This window comes from Astatotilapia calliptera, chromosome 20 (assembly GCF_964374335.1).
Source record: "Astatotilapia calliptera chromosome 20, fAstCal68.1, whole genome shotgun sequence".
NCBI classification, from domain to species: domain Eukaryota; kingdom Metazoa; phylum Chordata; class Actinopteri; order Cichliformes; family Cichlidae; genus Astatotilapia; species Astatotilapia calliptera.
Genome location: NC_137441.1, coordinates 3,396,823 through 3,415,267, shown reverse-complemented (window position 1 = coordinate 3,415,267; position 18,445 = coordinate 3,396,823). Strand labels below are relative to the sequence as shown.

At 41.4% G+C, this 18,445-nt stretch overlaps 1 protein-coding gene and 1 long non-coding RNA gene across 2 annotated transcripts in view; one reads left to right on the top strand and one right to left on the bottom strand.

Moving 5' to 3' along the window:
• Window positions 1-18,445, bottom strand: part of LOC145423319 (uncharacterized) — a 412,017-nt gene that overhangs the window by 15,526 nt on the left and 378,046 nt on the right. The gene's annotated exons all lie outside the window — the stretch shown is intronic.
• The window catches only part of kcnd1 (potassium voltage-gated channel, Shal-related subfamily, member 1), a 75,556-nt gene that overhangs the window by 6,425 nt on the left and 50,686 nt on the right, over window positions 1-18,445 (top strand). Inside the window, exons 2-4 of the mRNA XM_026154470.2 lie at window positions 4,739-5,952; window positions 10,233-10,478; window positions 16,721-17,433. Of these exons, the coding sequence (XP_026010255.1) occupies window positions 5,797-5,952; window positions 10,233-10,478; window positions 16,721-17,433 (1,115 nt within the window). The 5' untranslated portion in view covers window positions 4,739-5,796. The remainder of the gene's footprint in view (window positions 1-4,738; window positions 5,953-10,232; window positions 10,479-16,720; window positions 17,434-18,445) is intronic.

Sequence of the window (18,445 nt, the reverse complement as noted above, 5' to 3'; positions counted from 1 at the left end):
ATTGATTAGTAATCAGAAGCATGTTTTCTGCTGATTAGTGATTGGAGACCTGTTGTTTTCCTGTTATTGACCAATTTATGTGAAGAAGAGCAGATGCAGGAGATTTATGTTTTACTGAAAGGTTTACACTTTATTTAGTTGTGGCAGTTTGTATGAGGGTGAAGCACAAGGTGATCTTCCTAAAGGGAAAAATATCCCTTGGAAAAAAGAAACTTGGAAAAATAGATATATTTTTTTCTGTTAAGAAACTGCTTTGCTTACTTTACAAGGTTGCCTGAAAGGGATGAAAATCCTGATGATTGTACCCAGAGTCACCGTATTATCAGAAGCATCAGGAACGTGGAGAGAAGTTGCTGGAGTTCAGAAGAAAATTGCATATTGATCTGAATGAAAGTCTCCTGCTTGTGGTGTTTCATGTTTCCTGATGCATCTGTCTATGAAGAAGTTTCTTTCCAAACAATTTTCCAACATTGTGCTTATTTTTTTGGTTAAATATTACACTGGAGCAGCTCGTTACCCAACTGGTGTACAAGTGTTTCCACACTAGGAGACCGGATATTACCGCGTTTCTCTGGTCGTCCTCTGGGGAAGCTTTTGAATTGTCGCGCTTGTTTGCACAGAGTACTTTGCATCTGTGCGATTGTAGTGAGAGCCTGAACTACATTGCAAGTCAGCCTCATACTCTGCGGGTGCTGGACTCCAGCAGGGCTGCCCTTTGGCACCACTTCTGTCACAAGTTTTATGTACAGTTTCTAAACACAACCATGGAGTGGAGGGTGCGCTGCTTGATCACTTTGGGATGATGTGGACGGGCAGATGGATGTCTGGGCCTGCCATATCAGACCTGTGTGGGAGGAAGGGGATGGATGATGGATGGATGGATGGGATTGGACATTTGAATGCAGGTTTTATTATAAAGTGTTATTGAACATTTAAAAGGAAGCCCACTGAATGATGGAAGCTCTTTACCTGATCTAAACACACCTCTGGTCCCACTATTGAATAATGTATCTGTTTACTTCAGCTGATTCATTTCATAATCACAAACAGATGAATGTAGAAGAGCAATCAGGCAGATCCCATTAAAGGAGAACTCCTTTCAGGTTTGCTCAAAGCTTTTAAGCTGTACAGACAACACAGTGACTGATGGGGAAATGGATTACATGTGAACACAGTTCACTGTATAGATAAATGCAGGACTATAACATGTTGACTTTTATTCTGAAACTTCAGTTGTTTATGTTCTTTGAATTGTAGAAACTCTTTCAAACTTTTGGGAATCAGCTCTTGGGTGGTAATGACCATAAAACCATAAAACCAGCAGCCAACACATTACCAGAAGGGTCGAGGTGCAGCACCAGCTGCTTGATGGGAGCTAAACGCCAATCCCAGAGCAGTGGCTGTAGATAAAAGGCATTATGCGGGTGCTGTAAATATCTAATGTTCACTCAGAAACCATGATGTCAGCAGGGATTCCCACAGAGAGGATGGGCAGATGGGTTTACTACAGGCCTGCAGACTGAGGAAAGAACTGCAGGTGGAAAAAGACTGTCCAACACGTGCCAGAAACAGAAAGCCTTTCAGCTTTTTAAGCTGTTTACTACAGACATTACTCACCTTGTGTGGTACTTGAAGGACATTCTTCTGGAAGTGAAACTGCTGAACTAACCTGAAATACCCATTTCAGAACCTAACCTCTATTTTCTTGGCCATTTAATTCAAATTACAAAATGAATCACAGGGAAGACATTCAGTTTGCACATAAAACAACACCAACCTGTTATCATTCCCAGGAAGTCAGACGCTGCCATTTCATCAAAGCGCTCTTCGGCTTTAGTACATAATGCAGTGGGCGATGGCAACATGGAGGAAGGTTTTACTTCCAGTTCATCACATGTTGATGCTTGTGAAGGACACTTGGCATCTCATTTAAAAGCACTTGATAAAAAGAGACATTTGAACCCACAGCAGTATTTTCCTCATTCTAATCAAAGCTGTATTCACTCATGGACTCAAGATCAATAATGCCCTAATGCAAATGTATATGGTATATATATCACCTCCTTGTTCATCAACATTTTGGCGAAACGCATTTGTAACATTTAAGCCTTGATAAAAATTACCAGTGAAAATATAGAGAAAAGAAATAAGCATCATGCCAGAGTGACTGAATGTTGCTGTTCAGTTAAAGCTTTCCTGCTGAGATGATGGAAAGCTCCACTTGGAGCACGTTCACCACTGAGCGCAGGGAAGCTGTGTGTGTGCGCGCGCGTGTGTGTGTGTGTGTCTGTCTGTCTCTGTGGTGGATTGTATGTGCTTAGTGGTAACTGAGGCAGTGCAGCTAAACTAAACTAGTCAGGCTGAAAGCGTATTCATAATTCATCACAGACACACACTGGAGACTTTACCGCGGCAGGACAGATAACAGCCACAGGCAGGTGACTGTGTGTGCGCTCAATATGTTTTACTAAAATACTAACAGCAACAATACTACAGTATGGAAGTATTCTACTAATTAGAAGTAAAGGTAGTACAAAGAAAACTGCATACAATAATGTAACTTTGTAACTTTGATTTTTAGTTTTAGTTTAGTCTGATTTCTAAGTCATATTTGAGGAGACGTTTTTGCATGCAGGCAAAAATTCCATATGAAGAGCACAGACAGATAAAAACTAAAAAACATATTCACTATTGCTTTTAGTATCATTGGGATATCATTTCAATGACAATGAGCAGAAGTAGTTAATGTTTGTTGATCATCACAAAGGTTTTGGGGGTTTAAGAGGTTAAATTTCCTGAAGACGGCAGATTCAGTGTGATTCGACTCAAACCTGAGGAAGCAGCGGTTTTATTGCTCCCACTGTGGACTTAATGCAATAAATGCATGACAATAACTTTTCATCTGATGGTGAGGAGTTTCACAGGAAACTTTATTGTGTCTTTATTGAGTGAAGAACGCAGTGGGAGAAATAAAGAGAGAGAAGGAGGAAGATGGCCAGCGATGTTTTTGCTCTGCAGACTGAGGATACGCTGCTTGTCTCATCATAAAAAACATCTTTAATAACCTGAAGCCTTATATCTTCATCTTAAACACATGAATGGAGCTTCAGCTGTACAGCCCTCAGGGGAAGTTTGAGAAGGACGAAGAGGATCAATAAACAGACATGAGATGTACATACTGTCCACTATTCAATCAAAATGATTCGTTTAGATTTAATGATAAAACGAGTGTTTGTCTAAACCAGCATTATATGTGTTATTATTTAAAATGTGTTTAACTTAGTTCGGAAATTCTTTAAAAAAAACCTTTTCTGCTTTTCCGTTTTTTCTGTCATAGTTTAGCTTGTTTTTGTAACACATTTTAAAACGGCTCTAATAGGTACTTTCTGAGGTGGTTTTCATTCTTCCATTCACAAGTTAATGATGATAGACCTGCCGAGCACAGTGCTCATGAGAAATAGAACTTCCAAGTCCCGGGGTTCAGAGGACACTTTCACATATCGACTGGCCAACCACATCACTGGCTCACCCACTCATTTGGGAGGGGGTTTAGAGAGCTAAAGAAGGAGTTGAGGTGATTTGGGCATGTCAGCAGGATGCCTCATACATGCTTCCTATGTGAAGTATTTCACAAGAGGAGGTCACCTTTGCAGAACCGCTCTGTAGATGTCTCTGCGTGGTGTCTGGGGAGAGCGAGGTCAAAGCATCTCTGCTTAAATTGCTGCCACTACAACTTGGACACAGATGGATGGACGGATGGATGAATGGATGGATGGACAGACGGACGGACGGATGGATGGATGGATGGATGGATGGATGGACCAATGTTGAGTGGATGTAATGAGGCCAGAACCAGGTTGAAAAATATCAGTTACAGTTACCCTTTGTGTTCCTGTTGCTTTGAGCTTATTGTTGGGTGTTTGCTTTTATTTCTCCTGCCTCATTGACATTGATTGTCTTCACCTGTGTGGTTACTCTCACCTGTGCTTCATTTCCACCAGCTGTTTCCCATTCCCTGATTAGCTAATGTGTATAAACGGTCCAGCCCTTCTCCTCAGTCGCTGTCTTAGTGTCTGTTTGTCTTGTTTACCTACCCATGTGGGCACCTTTTTGACTCCTGAAGGTTTTGATTCCTAAACCAGTGATAGATCATGAACAAAACTGCTCATTTAGTGTCGGGAGGATCTCAGTTCAGGGATATAGACATGTAGAACATGCTACCCTGCTGGGACTGTTTCACAGACTTCTCCACACAACCACTGGAAATTTATGTATAGTTTGGTTGCTCTGTGTTTACCGCTGATTGCAGTGATTAACATCAGCCTACTGAGCTGTCTGTTAGGTAGATGAGGGACCTCCTTCATCCAAATGGGACTAATAACAACTGACAGTGGTCATTAAACAGGTTGATTAAATCCGATTTGGACGCTTTGATGTGGTCTGGGTCAGGTTGTGTGTTCCGGTACGTCTGTTGCATTCCCGGACACTTGGTTACCCAAGTCCACACAAATCAGCTCCAGAAGTAGGAACAAAGACTCTTGGCTGTAGTACAATACGCCAAAAAAAAACAAAGTCTTTCTTCCCTGTAAGGACCCTTGCAGTTCCTACCTCTCTTCAGCTTTTTCCCACCCATACCTCCTCTTTTCTCTCTAAATTCAGTCTCTTCCCTCCTTCTCCTTCTCCTCCTGGTTTGTCTCTCACTCTCTGCTTCTTTTTCTGTTTGTGTGTTTTCTGACAGGACAACCATACATGGACATGGAGAAAGGAGCGCCTGACGTCTCTTCTACACTCAGAAACAAAGCTGGTGTCTCTCTTTCTCCACCACTAATGCCCCGGCAACTTCAATAAGAGGGAGAGACTAAAACACAGAGATAGATAAAGGGGAAAACAGCAAGCAAGAGCAGAAAGAGAACAAGAGGAAGAGTGAGGCTGCACAACCATAATCTCCACAGCTGAGAAACACTTAGAGGGAGGGAGGCAACACAGGCGATTCTGTCTATCTTGCAACTTCAGGGACCATCATCACAATTTAATAAGAATTTGAAAGGCTGCGGTGCTGCAACAAATCAGTCTTCACAGGGAAAGAGGGTGGGTGAGAGAGCTAGAGTCAGACAGAGAGAGAGAGCGAGAGAAAGGGAGGAGGCCAGACACAAATGTTTTAACGCTTCCCTACCTGGATTCATATCTTTCTGCCTTTTCTTGTAAATCCCCGCAGCAATAAACCTGTGACGGCAATATCAAAGAACCACTTTATTATTATTTTACACATAATCTATTGTGCTAAGACTGCTGAGATTTCAAGAAATTATGTTTCCCTATCAAGAGAGTTCATATTTTCAAGAAGTGCATCCTATTTAGAGCAACAGGACTGAGAGGAACTTGTAGAGAAACAGAGAAATATTTTAAAAAAGCAGCGTTTACCCTGAGAAGTGTCTCGCAGGCCAGACGGAGAGGAACAGAAAGGACGGCGTCACGAGAAGACCATCCAAACTGCAACAAAATAAAAGCACGGGCCTCACGCTTGTTCATCGATCTGCTTTCCTGCCCCTTTACAGCTTTTTTTCATGGCTTGACACCCAACTGCAATCTGGCCCCTCCCTTCCCCTTTCCTTCCCCCCCAACATGTCCAACCACCTCGCATCTCACTGCCCAGACCGCCAAAGGAAATCAGGGCAGCTGAAGAAGTGAGCAAGGCTTTAACCGAGCCAATAAACATTTCATTAGCTCCATCCGCTCTTCCCTCCTTCGACGAGGACAAGAACTCTCACACTCTACAGGTGGGCGCTCTGATACAACATGGCAGCCGGCGTGGCGACATGGCTGCCATTTGCACGGGCGGCGGCAGTTGGTTGGCTGCCGCTGGCCAAAAAGACGATGCCCAAACCTCCAGTGGACAACTCGTCCAGATCGGATGAGATCCTGTACCTCAACGTCAGCGGGGTCAGGTTCCAGGTGGGTGCTGGCGTCCACTGAGCGTGCTCTAAAAATGCTTTCAAAAAAGTGGCTGCAAGTTACAGGAATGTGTGATTTCACAGTTGAAAGCTTTGTGACTGACTTTGTAGAAAAGTTCGAGTTATGTAAAGAGAAAATTTACACTATTTTCACTGAACATCAAAGGTTGAACTCAAAACAATAAAAAAGAAAGGAAGACTTTATTTTAAAAACATGAAATAAAAGCAACATCTTTTCAATTTCTTGATGCATCCTCAATCATCCAGGAGATCTTTTCAATCGTCCTAACCAAGAATGAAAAGATGTAGTAAGCGTGTCATCAAGGCCAATGCCTTCTATTACACTCCCCAAACATACTTAATAGATTAAAAGTAAAACTATGACTGTAAAGTTTATATAAAAACTGTAAGTGAAATATAATATTAGGTTGTTTTTATTGGTTTTTAGTGTAAAGGACACTTACTGTGTGTTATGAGCTTCCATCCACTCACATTCTCACCTAGGACCAAGTTAAATTCCCACTTTACTTAACGTGCATGCCTTTAAATTACGAGTGGAAGTTGGAGTACCAAGACAGACTTTTTGACCTTTCAATAAACAATATGAAACCCTAAAAATAAAAAAACGGCAAGCAAACAACAAAAACTGAAATAAATTAAAAATCAGAAAATAAATTTTTTTTACATTTAACAGGATGGAACAATTAAAACGTTGATGTTGTTGAATAAAAACGATTTGGATTAATTGACAAATGAAATGCATAAAAACTTAACCTCTAACAAAGCATTGTGTATAAACATCATCAGATATTTCTTTAGTAAATAATTTTCTGTTTCAGAAAATTAAACTGTTGAGATTAAATTAAATGTTGACATTAAGAATCTCATATGTGAGAGTCGCCCTGGGAGGAAAGGAAAGCCGAGGAGCTGGGCACCACGTTGGCATTATGTATGCCATGCTCATAATCTCCTACGTACATAACTGATGAATAACTAGAAGAGTTATTTTCTGGGTCTCTGAGGAGCTAATGAATGTAGCATGTGTTTGAAATTAGAAGCCCAGAACACACCTGTTTGTCCTGCTGGTGTCCCGCATGAATGAATCCTTAACATCCACCACCCTTAGCTTCAGCAGCCTTAACATCCACCCTACAGAGGACGTACCTCCACCCGTGTGTGTCACTGCTGGGTGTAAGTTATGCGTTGTGGGCTTGTCCAATATGAATGTAAATCCTCGGGATGCCGGGTTGCTTCGTGACAAATCAGAGGCCTCGTTTATCAACCGCCTGTGGTGCATAAGCAGTGTTTATGCTCGTGTCCACGTTCTCCATCAAACTTTTCTTTTTTTTTCTTGGGTTTTTAGATTTAAAAGCACTCTTCTGCATGTGTAAACACAATTCCAGCAGTAGACAACGCCAATATTAATATCAGCTGTGCAAAATTTGCAGGTTGTCAGCTGTAGTTCAATAATTATTTATTTATTTATTTATTTTTTGCAGTGCAACATGAGTGAGTGAGTTTCAATTACAGCAAGCAGCTTTATTTCCCTGACATTCAGTCTTAAGCGAGGTTCCCTTTGTTATGACAAGAAAATGCAGAGTTTCTTCAGGTGAATTGTGCTTCTTTTAAATTAGTTTCTGCCTCCTGCTGCGTCTTTTTGATGTCAACAAAGCCTTTGTTACACACTGCGTTTGTTGGATGAGCAGCTCCATAAACTACAGCAGATCCAAAGATTCTGTTAATGCCATTCAGTTATTATATATTATATAATTTTATATGCATTGTATAATAATTCAACATTGTTACATTTCAGTGCCCCCTCCTTCCTAGTGTTTTTTTTTCTGTATAGCACAGTCTATTAAAAGCAAGTGTATCAGATAATAATAATAATAATAATAGTGAAAAACAAAAACAGTCCTCAGTGATCCTGGATTTTGATAAGAAAAACTACCTTAATTAGACTCCCAGCTCTCTTAGAGTTATTACTTTTTGTTTGTTTTAAGTTAGCAGGTCTTAATTTGTCGTTATTTTTTCTCATTAAAGTTGACCTATTTTCCTTTCACATAAAAACAAACCAGTGTATTAACTGAATCATGCTGTATGCTATATTAGCCTATATTTGTTCACATTTTGAAAACGATGCTTTGGCTATGAGCAGTTACTCTTCAGTTATTCCTGAATGTTTACTGTTGTGGGATTACTGTAAAACAGCACTGATCCACACAGTTAAGCAGGGGGATGTTATTCCAACACAGCAAGCAGGAAAGAAATATTCCCAGCTCCACATTTTTATTCTTGGACTGTTCTGGAGTAGATTTGCATGATTCAGTTAAAAATAATCCTTACTTGTCTTGAACTGGGCCTCGGTGCAGTTCATCCTCTGTCTGGAAGATGCCGTTTTAGCTCGCTTCCCTCCTGCTTTCAGCCAGCTTTCCGAAAGAGAACGTTTAGAGCAGAGAACAGCTTTTGGGATTATTTGTAGGCTTCATGCAGACCTCATTATTCGAAGCTTTGGTTGTTTAATATGAGCCTTTCAAACATGGAATTCAACCTATGGTGTTGGTCGGTTTTCTAGTCATTGAATGCGACAGTACTGAAATCAGGACCTGCTGTGAACGCTCCCCAAATCAAAGTGGACTGAAATTCCATTTGCAGGTCCTACAAAGGTCAACTTCTAATTTCCTCTAAAATTATTTGTACATTTGTCCTTTTTAATGAAGAAGAACACTCTAAAGGTTATTAAAACTCATTATCTGTTGAAGTGTTACAGTCACTTGACATTTTCTAGGAGGAAAATTAAGAGCTCTGTCACTTACAGAACTATTTCCAGAGACTCGTGCTCCCGTGATGTGTTCCAGCCACGCTCCTACTTCCACGGCAGCAAGTTGTAAATCCTGTACGTCTAATCAGCGCATTGATGTGCATTTGGGTAGAAATAATAATAAAATGGCTCCACAACTAAAATAGATTTGGGTAGCTTTCAGCGTACTTTCTGCTGCGGTGGCAAAATGAGTGGAAAGTTCTTGTCGAGCTTGTGACTTTGGCCTCATTTTTCAAAACAAAATGCAGCAGCTTGAAGTTGCTGTAAAAATAGAAAGTTACAGTAATGCTGCCATTTAATATGGAATCCTAAACAAAACAGCAGCGGTATTAAAAAGGCCCTGCTTCACCGTTACCTTTAGTTACTGACAGTCCACTGCTCCCATCTAACATCTCACTGCCTCCTTCAAACAGCACTTTTGCTTTTCACATGTGAATGTGATATTTGGATTTTTATTTTTAGAATCTTTTGTACATTTTACACGGGTCACTTCACTAAGCCCCAAACCACCAGTGGGAAGGTTACTTCAGTTTAGAAGTCGTTACCACGTTCTTCACTTTCTCAAAGGACTTGTTATATTTGATTTATTTTCAAATAAATGTTACCAACTTGGGAATGAAGCAGAACATTCCTCTAAACGCTCAAACCTTGACATCCAGGATCTCACTGCTGGCAGCATTTTAAAACAAGCTTTTCTCTTTTCTCTCCACAGACGTGTTTGTCGGTGGGCTATAGCAGTGCAGCACGATTTCATGTAGTTGTCGGAAACTAATCTGGCAGTTTGTTTGCTTCCTGCTGAAGTTTAGATCTTTTTGAAACAGAAGTAGTTTGCTTACACTGACGGACTGCTTATAGCAGCCTAGATACTTTTGCTATTTGAGGGTGTTATTTCCAATGCAACACCGTGGACGAAATTGCATGTCCCAGGAACGAGCTTCAGTAACTGTGGCCTCCACCAACCCACCTGACTCTCACAGCATGCTGCTTCTTTGGGCTGTGCCTGATCAGGTCCCATGGGGCTAATGTCTGACCACCTCAAAGCTCAGGGAAGTGACTGAAAGAATAAAACTGGATAGGAACAAATTTGTCTGGGAGGGTGAGGTGTCCAGGAAGGCCTCAAAGTAGTGACACCACTCCTTCACATTAAAAAAAAGCATGTTGAGGTGGTTCAGGCATCTCACTAGGATGCCTCCTGGATGCCTTTTAAGCAAGGTATTTTGGACATGTCCTCCTGGGGAGGAAGCCCCAGGAATCATGTCTCTCAGCTGGCTTGGGAATGTCTTTGTGTCTCCCTGGTTAAGCTAGAGTCGGTGGTCAGTAAGAGGGAGGTCTAAGCTGCTGCCCCTGCAACCTGAATCTGAATAAGTGGTATAACATAAAAAGATGGACGATTGATGCTTACTGTACATGAGAACCTGAGAAAACTCCTCTATTCTTATTTCTTTTCCTTTTTTCTTCAGACATGGAAGAACACCCTGGACCGTTATCCTGACACACTGCTGGGCTCCTCTGAGAAAGAGTTTTTCTTCAACGAGGACACAGAGGAATATTTCTTTGACAGAGATCACGAGATGTTCCGGCACATTCTGAACTTTTACCGCACAGGAAAGCTCCATTACCCACGACACGAGTGCATCCAGGCCTTTGACGAAGAGCTGGCCTTCTACGGCATCGTGCCGGAGATCATTGGAGACTGCTGCATGGAGGTACACCTACTCTTTCTTCTACAAAGCCTCCCCTTTGTAGTTCAAAATGTTACTAATTGTTACAAACTGCATCACAAATGAGAACCCACTTATACACAGATTGGTATTCATCAAGTTAAAGAGATAAATTGGATTTTGTTCCGTTATGAACAACAGAGGACACATTTTCAGTTGTCATCAGTCACATTATTGCTTTTCAGGTTTGTCAAATTGCTCCTAATGGTGTATGCAGTAGTCTTTGCCACTGTCTACAATCAAGGAAATAAAGGATGTAATAATAGCCTGCTGAACCATCAGGTGTAGTAGGATGTCTGCTAACCACATCTAATGGGGTTAAAACGTCTAATAATGGCCATTTAACATTCTGAATAGTGCGGTATGAACAATCCTTATAGACAAAAGTGAGATTTTGGATTAAAAACCCCAAAATGTTGCATATTCTTGCCCAATGACTCCATCGAGCCTCTGGGCTTCATTACAGCTCTAACAGTCCAAATGATGAGGGCAGCAGGTTTCAGCTTTATGTTCTTTTAACTGCAGTCCTTTTAGACGACTTTATAACGCCTGCATCATTTGTAGTGTACTTATGTGAACCTTTGACCTTTTATCTCTTTCTAATGGTTGACTCTAATGCTGGTTATTCTGCTTCTGCACTCATTAAGTCTCTCTGGAGGGGAACATCATCAGCCAAACGCCTAAAGAGTAAAAACATTGATGGATCTGAGGGGACGACTAACAAGGGCTGCTCTCAAACCCCATTATCAAACTTCGACTCATTAAAACAGCGGTGATGAGCCCTCGGAAACGGCAGCAGCCCAAATACAATCTGATTTGCCTTTTTATTGCTCCTGATTTTGGAAAGCTCCTTACAACGGCTTTCTGTAGGGGATTTCTTTAACGAGCCTTAAACAAGTCTCTTTGTTCCCTGCCCACTCTCAGCACAACAGATCACCTTCAGAGCTTGTTTTCCCTTTTATTAGCCTTGTCTGCACAGACTTTATTTTTATATCCCCGTTTTTATAGCTGACCCATTCATTGACTCATGAATGAGTAATTGTTCATTTCCTCTTATTTGGCAGATCTGATCATTTCCACAAATGTTGATTCAGCTCTAACAAATTCTGGAATCTAAATTCTTTTTTTTTTCATTGAGTCTTCATCAATTTCCCACAAAATTATTTTTAGTCCTTTAGTTGACAAATTCCATTCTTGTGTTTGATATTTACTGAAATTTGCTCATTTACTGAATATTAACTCTCCTTCTAGATCAAACTGTAGAAGCTGCTCGCTGCTTTACATTTTACTTGTCTTGCTAAAAGCTTTCATGAATGCCAGCAGCAGGTGCTACAGAGAGAAACAGTGATCATTTAATACAGAATGATGTAAAAACCGGGTGAAAGTACTTTGTTTCTTAAAATGAAAACTCCTCTATAAAAATATATATTCCTGTCATCAGTCTGTGTCTATTTTTAACTGAACGAACATCTTCAGAAAGTCGGGCGAAAAGCAAAGTTCAGCTTTCTGCTCCATCTCAACCTGGATGCATCAGATTCTCCAGAGAGCATCTGGCTTTTATCCCGTCTTCCTTCTCTCACCCCAACCAATCACAGCAGATGGCCCCGCCCCTACCTGAGCCTGGTTCTGCTGGAGGTTTCTTCCTGTTAAAAGGGAGTTTTTCCTTCCCACTGTCGCCAAAGTGCTCATAGGGGGTGATTGTTGGATTTACCTCTGTATGTATCATTGTAGGATCTACCTTACAATTGTTGTTGTGATTTGGCGCTGTATAAATAAACTTGAATTGAATTTTCTAATAATTTTTACCTTTATGATGTTGAACCATGCCCCTTCTTTGAATTATTGTGGTTCAATATCAAAGCAGATAACTGAGGACTCACTTGTAGCACATTTATAAATGATTAAACTCCATTAGCCTTACAAGAAACCATCAATTGATCTCAAACCACACAGCATTATTCCCAAACGTTACAGAAAAGGCAGCTGTGTGACCGAAGTTATTGCAACAGTGACCGACCTACTTGCTTTTCATGTGACTCCTTTAAAGACGGGGACCAGGCGTGAGATTAGTCGCAGTCAGTTCCTGTCTTCAAACCAACTTTGGTGGGTCAAGACAGCAATAACACAGGGATAAGAAGAGTCAGCCTGCTATAACTTTTCATGCATTGTTGTATGAAGCCTGGGGTGGACTGGTCACCAATGGAGCGTGCAGATTCCACATATCAGGCATGACTCTCTCAGCCACAGACTAGGCCGAATGTAAACAGAGAGTAAAGTACTTGCACGATCTGATATCGTCGTGTTGGTGTTGTTCCCAGATCATCATACTACTAGTGTAAGGGAAAGTTTTAGGCGTGTGTTTCTCAGCTGGAGAGCAGAGAGTTGCTTTATTACAAACTGTTCCTTTTTACAAGCTTGAAATTTATGTGTTGTAGCTAACATCATGTACTCTGTGTAAAACACAAAATGTTATTTCAGTCAGATCCTGAGCCATCTGTGTGTTAATGCTGTTATTGTTCCACGTGCCTAAACGCACGCAGTGCTTTGGGATTTTCTGCACTGTGTAAAACAAAATCAGAGTTTTGCACCATGGCTGCAGTCTCACAAGCTATAGTTCAAAAGCCTTGTTATGTCTGAAAAAATATGTGTGCTTGGTTTGTTGGCTTTGTTGGCCACTGATGATGCAGCTGCTGTGGTCAGCTGATAGAGAGGAACAGCCACACTCATGAGTGAAAAGATCAACCATAACCTGACTGTCATTCATAAATTAGAACTTGCAGCCTATGATGGGTCATTTTCATATATTTATTAACTCTCAGACTCTGAAGGTTTGCTGTTGATTTCATTGAGCAAAACAAGATGCCCCCTTCCCTGTATGGAGGTTCAGAGAGGTGTTTAAAAAAAGTGATGCTCTGCAGGAGAGCGGAAAAAAATCTCTCATCAAAAGAGACAGTTTACTTAATCATCTACAGTAGCGTAATATTCATCCTCTCTTTAAACTGACAGCTTTTTGTGCCGTCGAATCTAACTTAAATATTCAATACCAAAGCTTACTGTAATCTGATTACTTTTTTCAAGTAAGCAATAAAGTAAGGGATTACGATTGCAAAAAAGTAATTAAATTACTGCTACTTTCCCATAAGCATCCTGCGTTACTAAACGGATTTTGATTGTGAGAGTGTCTCATGACAATGATGTACGAGCGTGCGACGTATGTGGCAGCAACAGTATGGAGTCCAGGAGAGAGTACGACCATGCAGCGTTTAAGCTTGGAAGTACTCACATTACTAGTTTGATTCTGTAAAAAGTGACAAAACCATTAGTGTCCACTGTACATTCTTTGTGGGACGAAACGTCTTTATACAGCAAAAAATTACATTTCAAATCTGAGCGAGTGCTGAGCACGCTGCCATGAGAATGTGAAATTCACAGAGAAACCCCCGGATCCTCTCACTGACATAACCGCTGTGGCACCGGTGCAAACCTGCCCCGCCCTAATCCTGCTAAACAGGTGACAACAGGTTTAAGAGCAACAGGACTCAGTGCTGCTGAATCTTCAATTTTCTTTATTTTCTGCTGTGTTTCACTTGCATCTATTTGAAAGAGTGAGTGCAAACACAAAACATTATTTTATTTTATATGCTGGAATATGCAGAAAATAGGTTTAAATGTTAAACACATTTCTCCAAGTCTGTTGCAAATAATTAAATTTTTTCTTAATGCATAAAGTTAAAAGATTAAAAGTAAAAAGTTTTAAAAAGAGACTTTTCATTTGATTCAATTTTATATGATGGATTATGCAGAAAAAAATAGAATTGGGCTGAAAGGTCTATCGCTTTATTATGTATTCAGGTTGGGTATCATTTTTGTTAAAAGTAACTGAGTAATAAAGTAACTAATTATAGTAATTAGTAAAGTAACGGGGCTACTTTAACGGTTTTAATTCTGGCATGTTAAACCGTCTATTGTATTTGTACTTGAACTATGAGACTGCATCGTAGATATTAATTTGACTAATTATAATGTCGACATTTTGTAACATAAATCCAATTAGTCCCACGATGAGTTGCCTTTTGACAGACATGTTATAAAATAGCGCTTTGGAGGGAAGCAAAGCAAGAAACATTGATGCTTCTCTGTGTGTGCGCACTCATGAGAGAAGGCAGGGAGTGATGGCTTATCTCTGTTCTGATCTCTGTGTAGAAATGTTACAAAAAGCCTGAAACACTGGAACCTACTCTGCTCCCTTTAAAAAGGTAAACGTGCATCCTCGTATGCGTCTAGCAATAGTATTCTCCTCCTTCCTCACTCTGACTCTCTGTTGAGTTCAGTTTACTTCTGCTCTGGCTCAGTAACATATCAGTATTATTGCAGAGCGGGTCTGTGTGGGGCTCAGAGTGAGGACTGAGTAAACAGCAACAGGACAGAGCCAAAGTTTTGTTAATGCACTCAAAGCTTTGACCCATCCAGCCCTGCCAATTACGCACTCTTCCTGATAACATCTCTCCCTCTCATCCCAAATAGATGAACACTCCTAGCAGCAACTGACACACACATAGCATAGACATGTTTTTTGTGTTAAATGTACAGCCATTGTTTTATTATTTGATGGACAGAGGAGTTGCGCTCATCAGCACAGACTGACTTGCCGTGAATATATGTTGGCAAATGATCTATATTTATATATTGGATCTTTGCCCCAGATTAGGGGAAAAGTATTGTATTGTTTATTTGTAGTTTATGCATCAGAAAGTATTCAGTAAACTACATTTTTCAGACATAGTTGTGAAAGTTGTCTTCCTTCTCCCACCCCAACCGGCCGTGGCAGATGGCCCCGCCCCTCCCTGAGTCTGGTTCTGCTGGAGGTTTCTTCCTGTTAAAAGGGAGTTTTTCCTTCCCACTGTCACCAAAGGGCTTGCTCATAGGGGGTCATATGATTGTTGGGTTTTTCTCTGTATGTGTTATTGTAGGGTCTACCTTACAACATAAAGCACCTTGAGGCCACTGTTGTTGTAATTTGGTGTTGCAGCAATAAAATTAATTGATTTGAAAGTTATTACAAACTCTAAAACTAAGATAAAAACATCGTAAATATTGGAAAGCATTGTTCTGATTTAATTATTGAGCCAATGATGGGCTATTTCACCAAAGGAGCTCTACTCTGATGCTTGTTTGATTAGAAGTATGCCACATAACTAACCAAAATAATACTTTTTTGTCACTAATATCATAGCAATAACTGCAATGACCATGAAAGTGACAACAGAAACAGGTACCTATTAGTTAAAAATATTAGTTAATTACTTTAAAGTATTTCTTCTTCTTTGCCTTCCAAACGGCATTATTCTGAGGTTCTTTAAACCAGCCATCCCCAACCCCCGGGCCTCGGACCGGTACCGGTCCATGAGTCGTTTGGTACCGGGCCGCGAGAGTTGAGGCTCAGGTGTGAAATGTGTGGTTTTCAGGGTTTTTATCGGTTTTCAGCGTTATTTTGTTATCGTTTTTATCATTAACTCGGTTTTCCTGGGTCTTTTCACGTGTGTTATGAATAAATCTTCATTTTTTCAGTACCGGTACTAGTTTTATTTTGTTGTATTTATCCGCGACACCTTAAAGGCCGGTCCGTGAAAATATTGTCGGGCATAAACCGGTCTGTGGCGCAAAAATGGTTGGGGACCGCTGCTTTAAACGATATAAGTAAAATATTGCTGAATTGGAGCTTCACCTCATCACAAAATTCATGGTTTACTCTGATTGGTCAACTCCAGAAACCTGAGAAAGGCTCTTATGTATCAGCATTAGAAAAGGACAAATAACTATCTGAAAGGATTTTGTATGACTTCTGTCTGTTGATGTTTTGGCTCAAGGATAGGGTACGAGGGCAGCCCAGCTGCTTGTAGGCAGTTTAAAGTCATAGGGTCTTTCCTTATCTACAGCGTAGGTGTACGAGGGGATTTGTGGAACTCTGTGTGAGCACAGACTATCAGAAATGGATGCTTGTTGTGCCTGTAATGTGTGTTCACCTGTTCTCCTTTCATAGTAAATGGACCTAGAGTTTGTATTTTTATCTGTCTTCTGAAAAATCCTTTCTACATGAGAAGAAACCTGATCTCATCACAAACTACATACAGTTGTTACAGAATCCCTTTGTTATATGCTCAGCCACATCAGGCACTTAATGTAAGCGACACTAAAGTTTTTCTTTTCCATTCCCCTTTCCTGTGAAGGAATACAGAGACAGGAAAAAAGAGAACCAGGAGCGTCTGGCAGAGGACACAGAGGCCAACGAGTCGATGGACGCCCCACTTCCTCCTGACAGCACCCCCAGGGAGCGTTTGTGGCGAGCCTTTGAGAACCCTCACACCTCCACCATGGCGCTTGTCTTCTACTATGTCACCGGCTTCTTCATTGCTGTGTCAGTGATCGCCAACGTGGTGGAGACGGTGCCCTGCCGGCCTCCAGAGGGCAGAGTTAAGGACCTTCCCTGTGGGGAGAAATATCAGCTGGCCTTCTTCTGCATGGACACGGCCTGCGTGCTCATCTTCACCTTCGAGTACTTGATGCGCCTGTTCGCCGCACCCAGTCGTTGCAAGTTCATGCGCTCTGTGATGTCTGTGATTGACGTAGTGGCTATAATGCCATACTACATTGGCCTGGTGATGCCCGAGAACGAGGACGTGAGCGGCGCCTTCGTCACCCTCCGGGTTTTCCGCGTCTTCCGAATCTTCAAGTTCTCACGTCACTCACAGGGTTTGAGGATTTTGGGCTACACGCTCAAGAGCTGCGCCTCCGAGCTCGGCTTCCTGCTCTTCTCCCTCACCATGGCCATCATCATCTTCGCCACCGTCATGTTCTACGCCGAGAAAGGCACCAAAGGCTCCACCTTCACTTCCATCCCGGCCTCCTTCTGGTACACCATCGTCACCATGACGACCCTGGGGTGGGTAAACATCAGTTCAGTGTTGTGTGTTTGCTGGCCTGACGTGTAACAGATTTTTATCCTGCTACTGATGACTGTACACCTGTTAAGATCGTCCCCATGGCAACCTTGGCATGTTCAGTTTCCGTAAACACTCTCGTGTCGGGACATGGATACGTCCTCATTATTAGTTATGGAAGACAGTTTTACTGTCTGTTTCCACCATGAAAAGAGATGAAGTGTGTGCGTTGCGTGTGTGTCTGTGTGTTTGCTTCCCACTCGTTGCTTGTCGAGTACGGTGGTGTATCTTCACCCTGCTGCCGCCTACACTCATCACCGCTGCCATGTGGATGGAGTTTGAATGTGTGTGTTTCTGTGTGTGTGTGTCTTCACCCTGCAGCTCTCCAGCCCTGATCTATTATCTGCTGTTCAAAGAGCCTTTGGAAACATCAGAAATAGAGCGTGAGTCAGGAATCTGCCATAAGCTCAGAGCGAGCCGACCATACTGCTTTTTAACAACACACAGTCAGCGCGTCTTCTCTATACGACTCTTTACACCTACCTGTCTGTGAATGGAGAGAAAGAGAGTTCAAAAGGTGTGAATGGGAAAGTGTGAATTGCCGCGAATGACTCAAACTGCTCAGTATTGTAGTAAACAATCAGCAGTGTTAAAATGTAAAGAGTTGAAACACTGACTTATTTGGGTGAAAGAAAATAAAAGGTTTTATGGGGTTTTTTCCAGCACAATGCTGGCTATTAAAATCCTGCACTTTGCATCGCATCCACTGCAAAACAAGATTAATGGGTTAGAGAGTTTTATAAAGCTTAAAGTCACGTAAATGATGTTTTGGGAATTTTGTAACTCACGTGTTGTGCTGCCACCAGATTGTACAGAGGGAGCAGTTTGAAAAGATTACATTTTCTCTAGAAACAAAACTCTTTTGCTTCCAGGTTTGACTTATTCTCCTCTCATACCAGCGCTGATGTAGCTGGTTTGCCTGGGTGGCACACCCATCGTTCACAAGCGTACTGC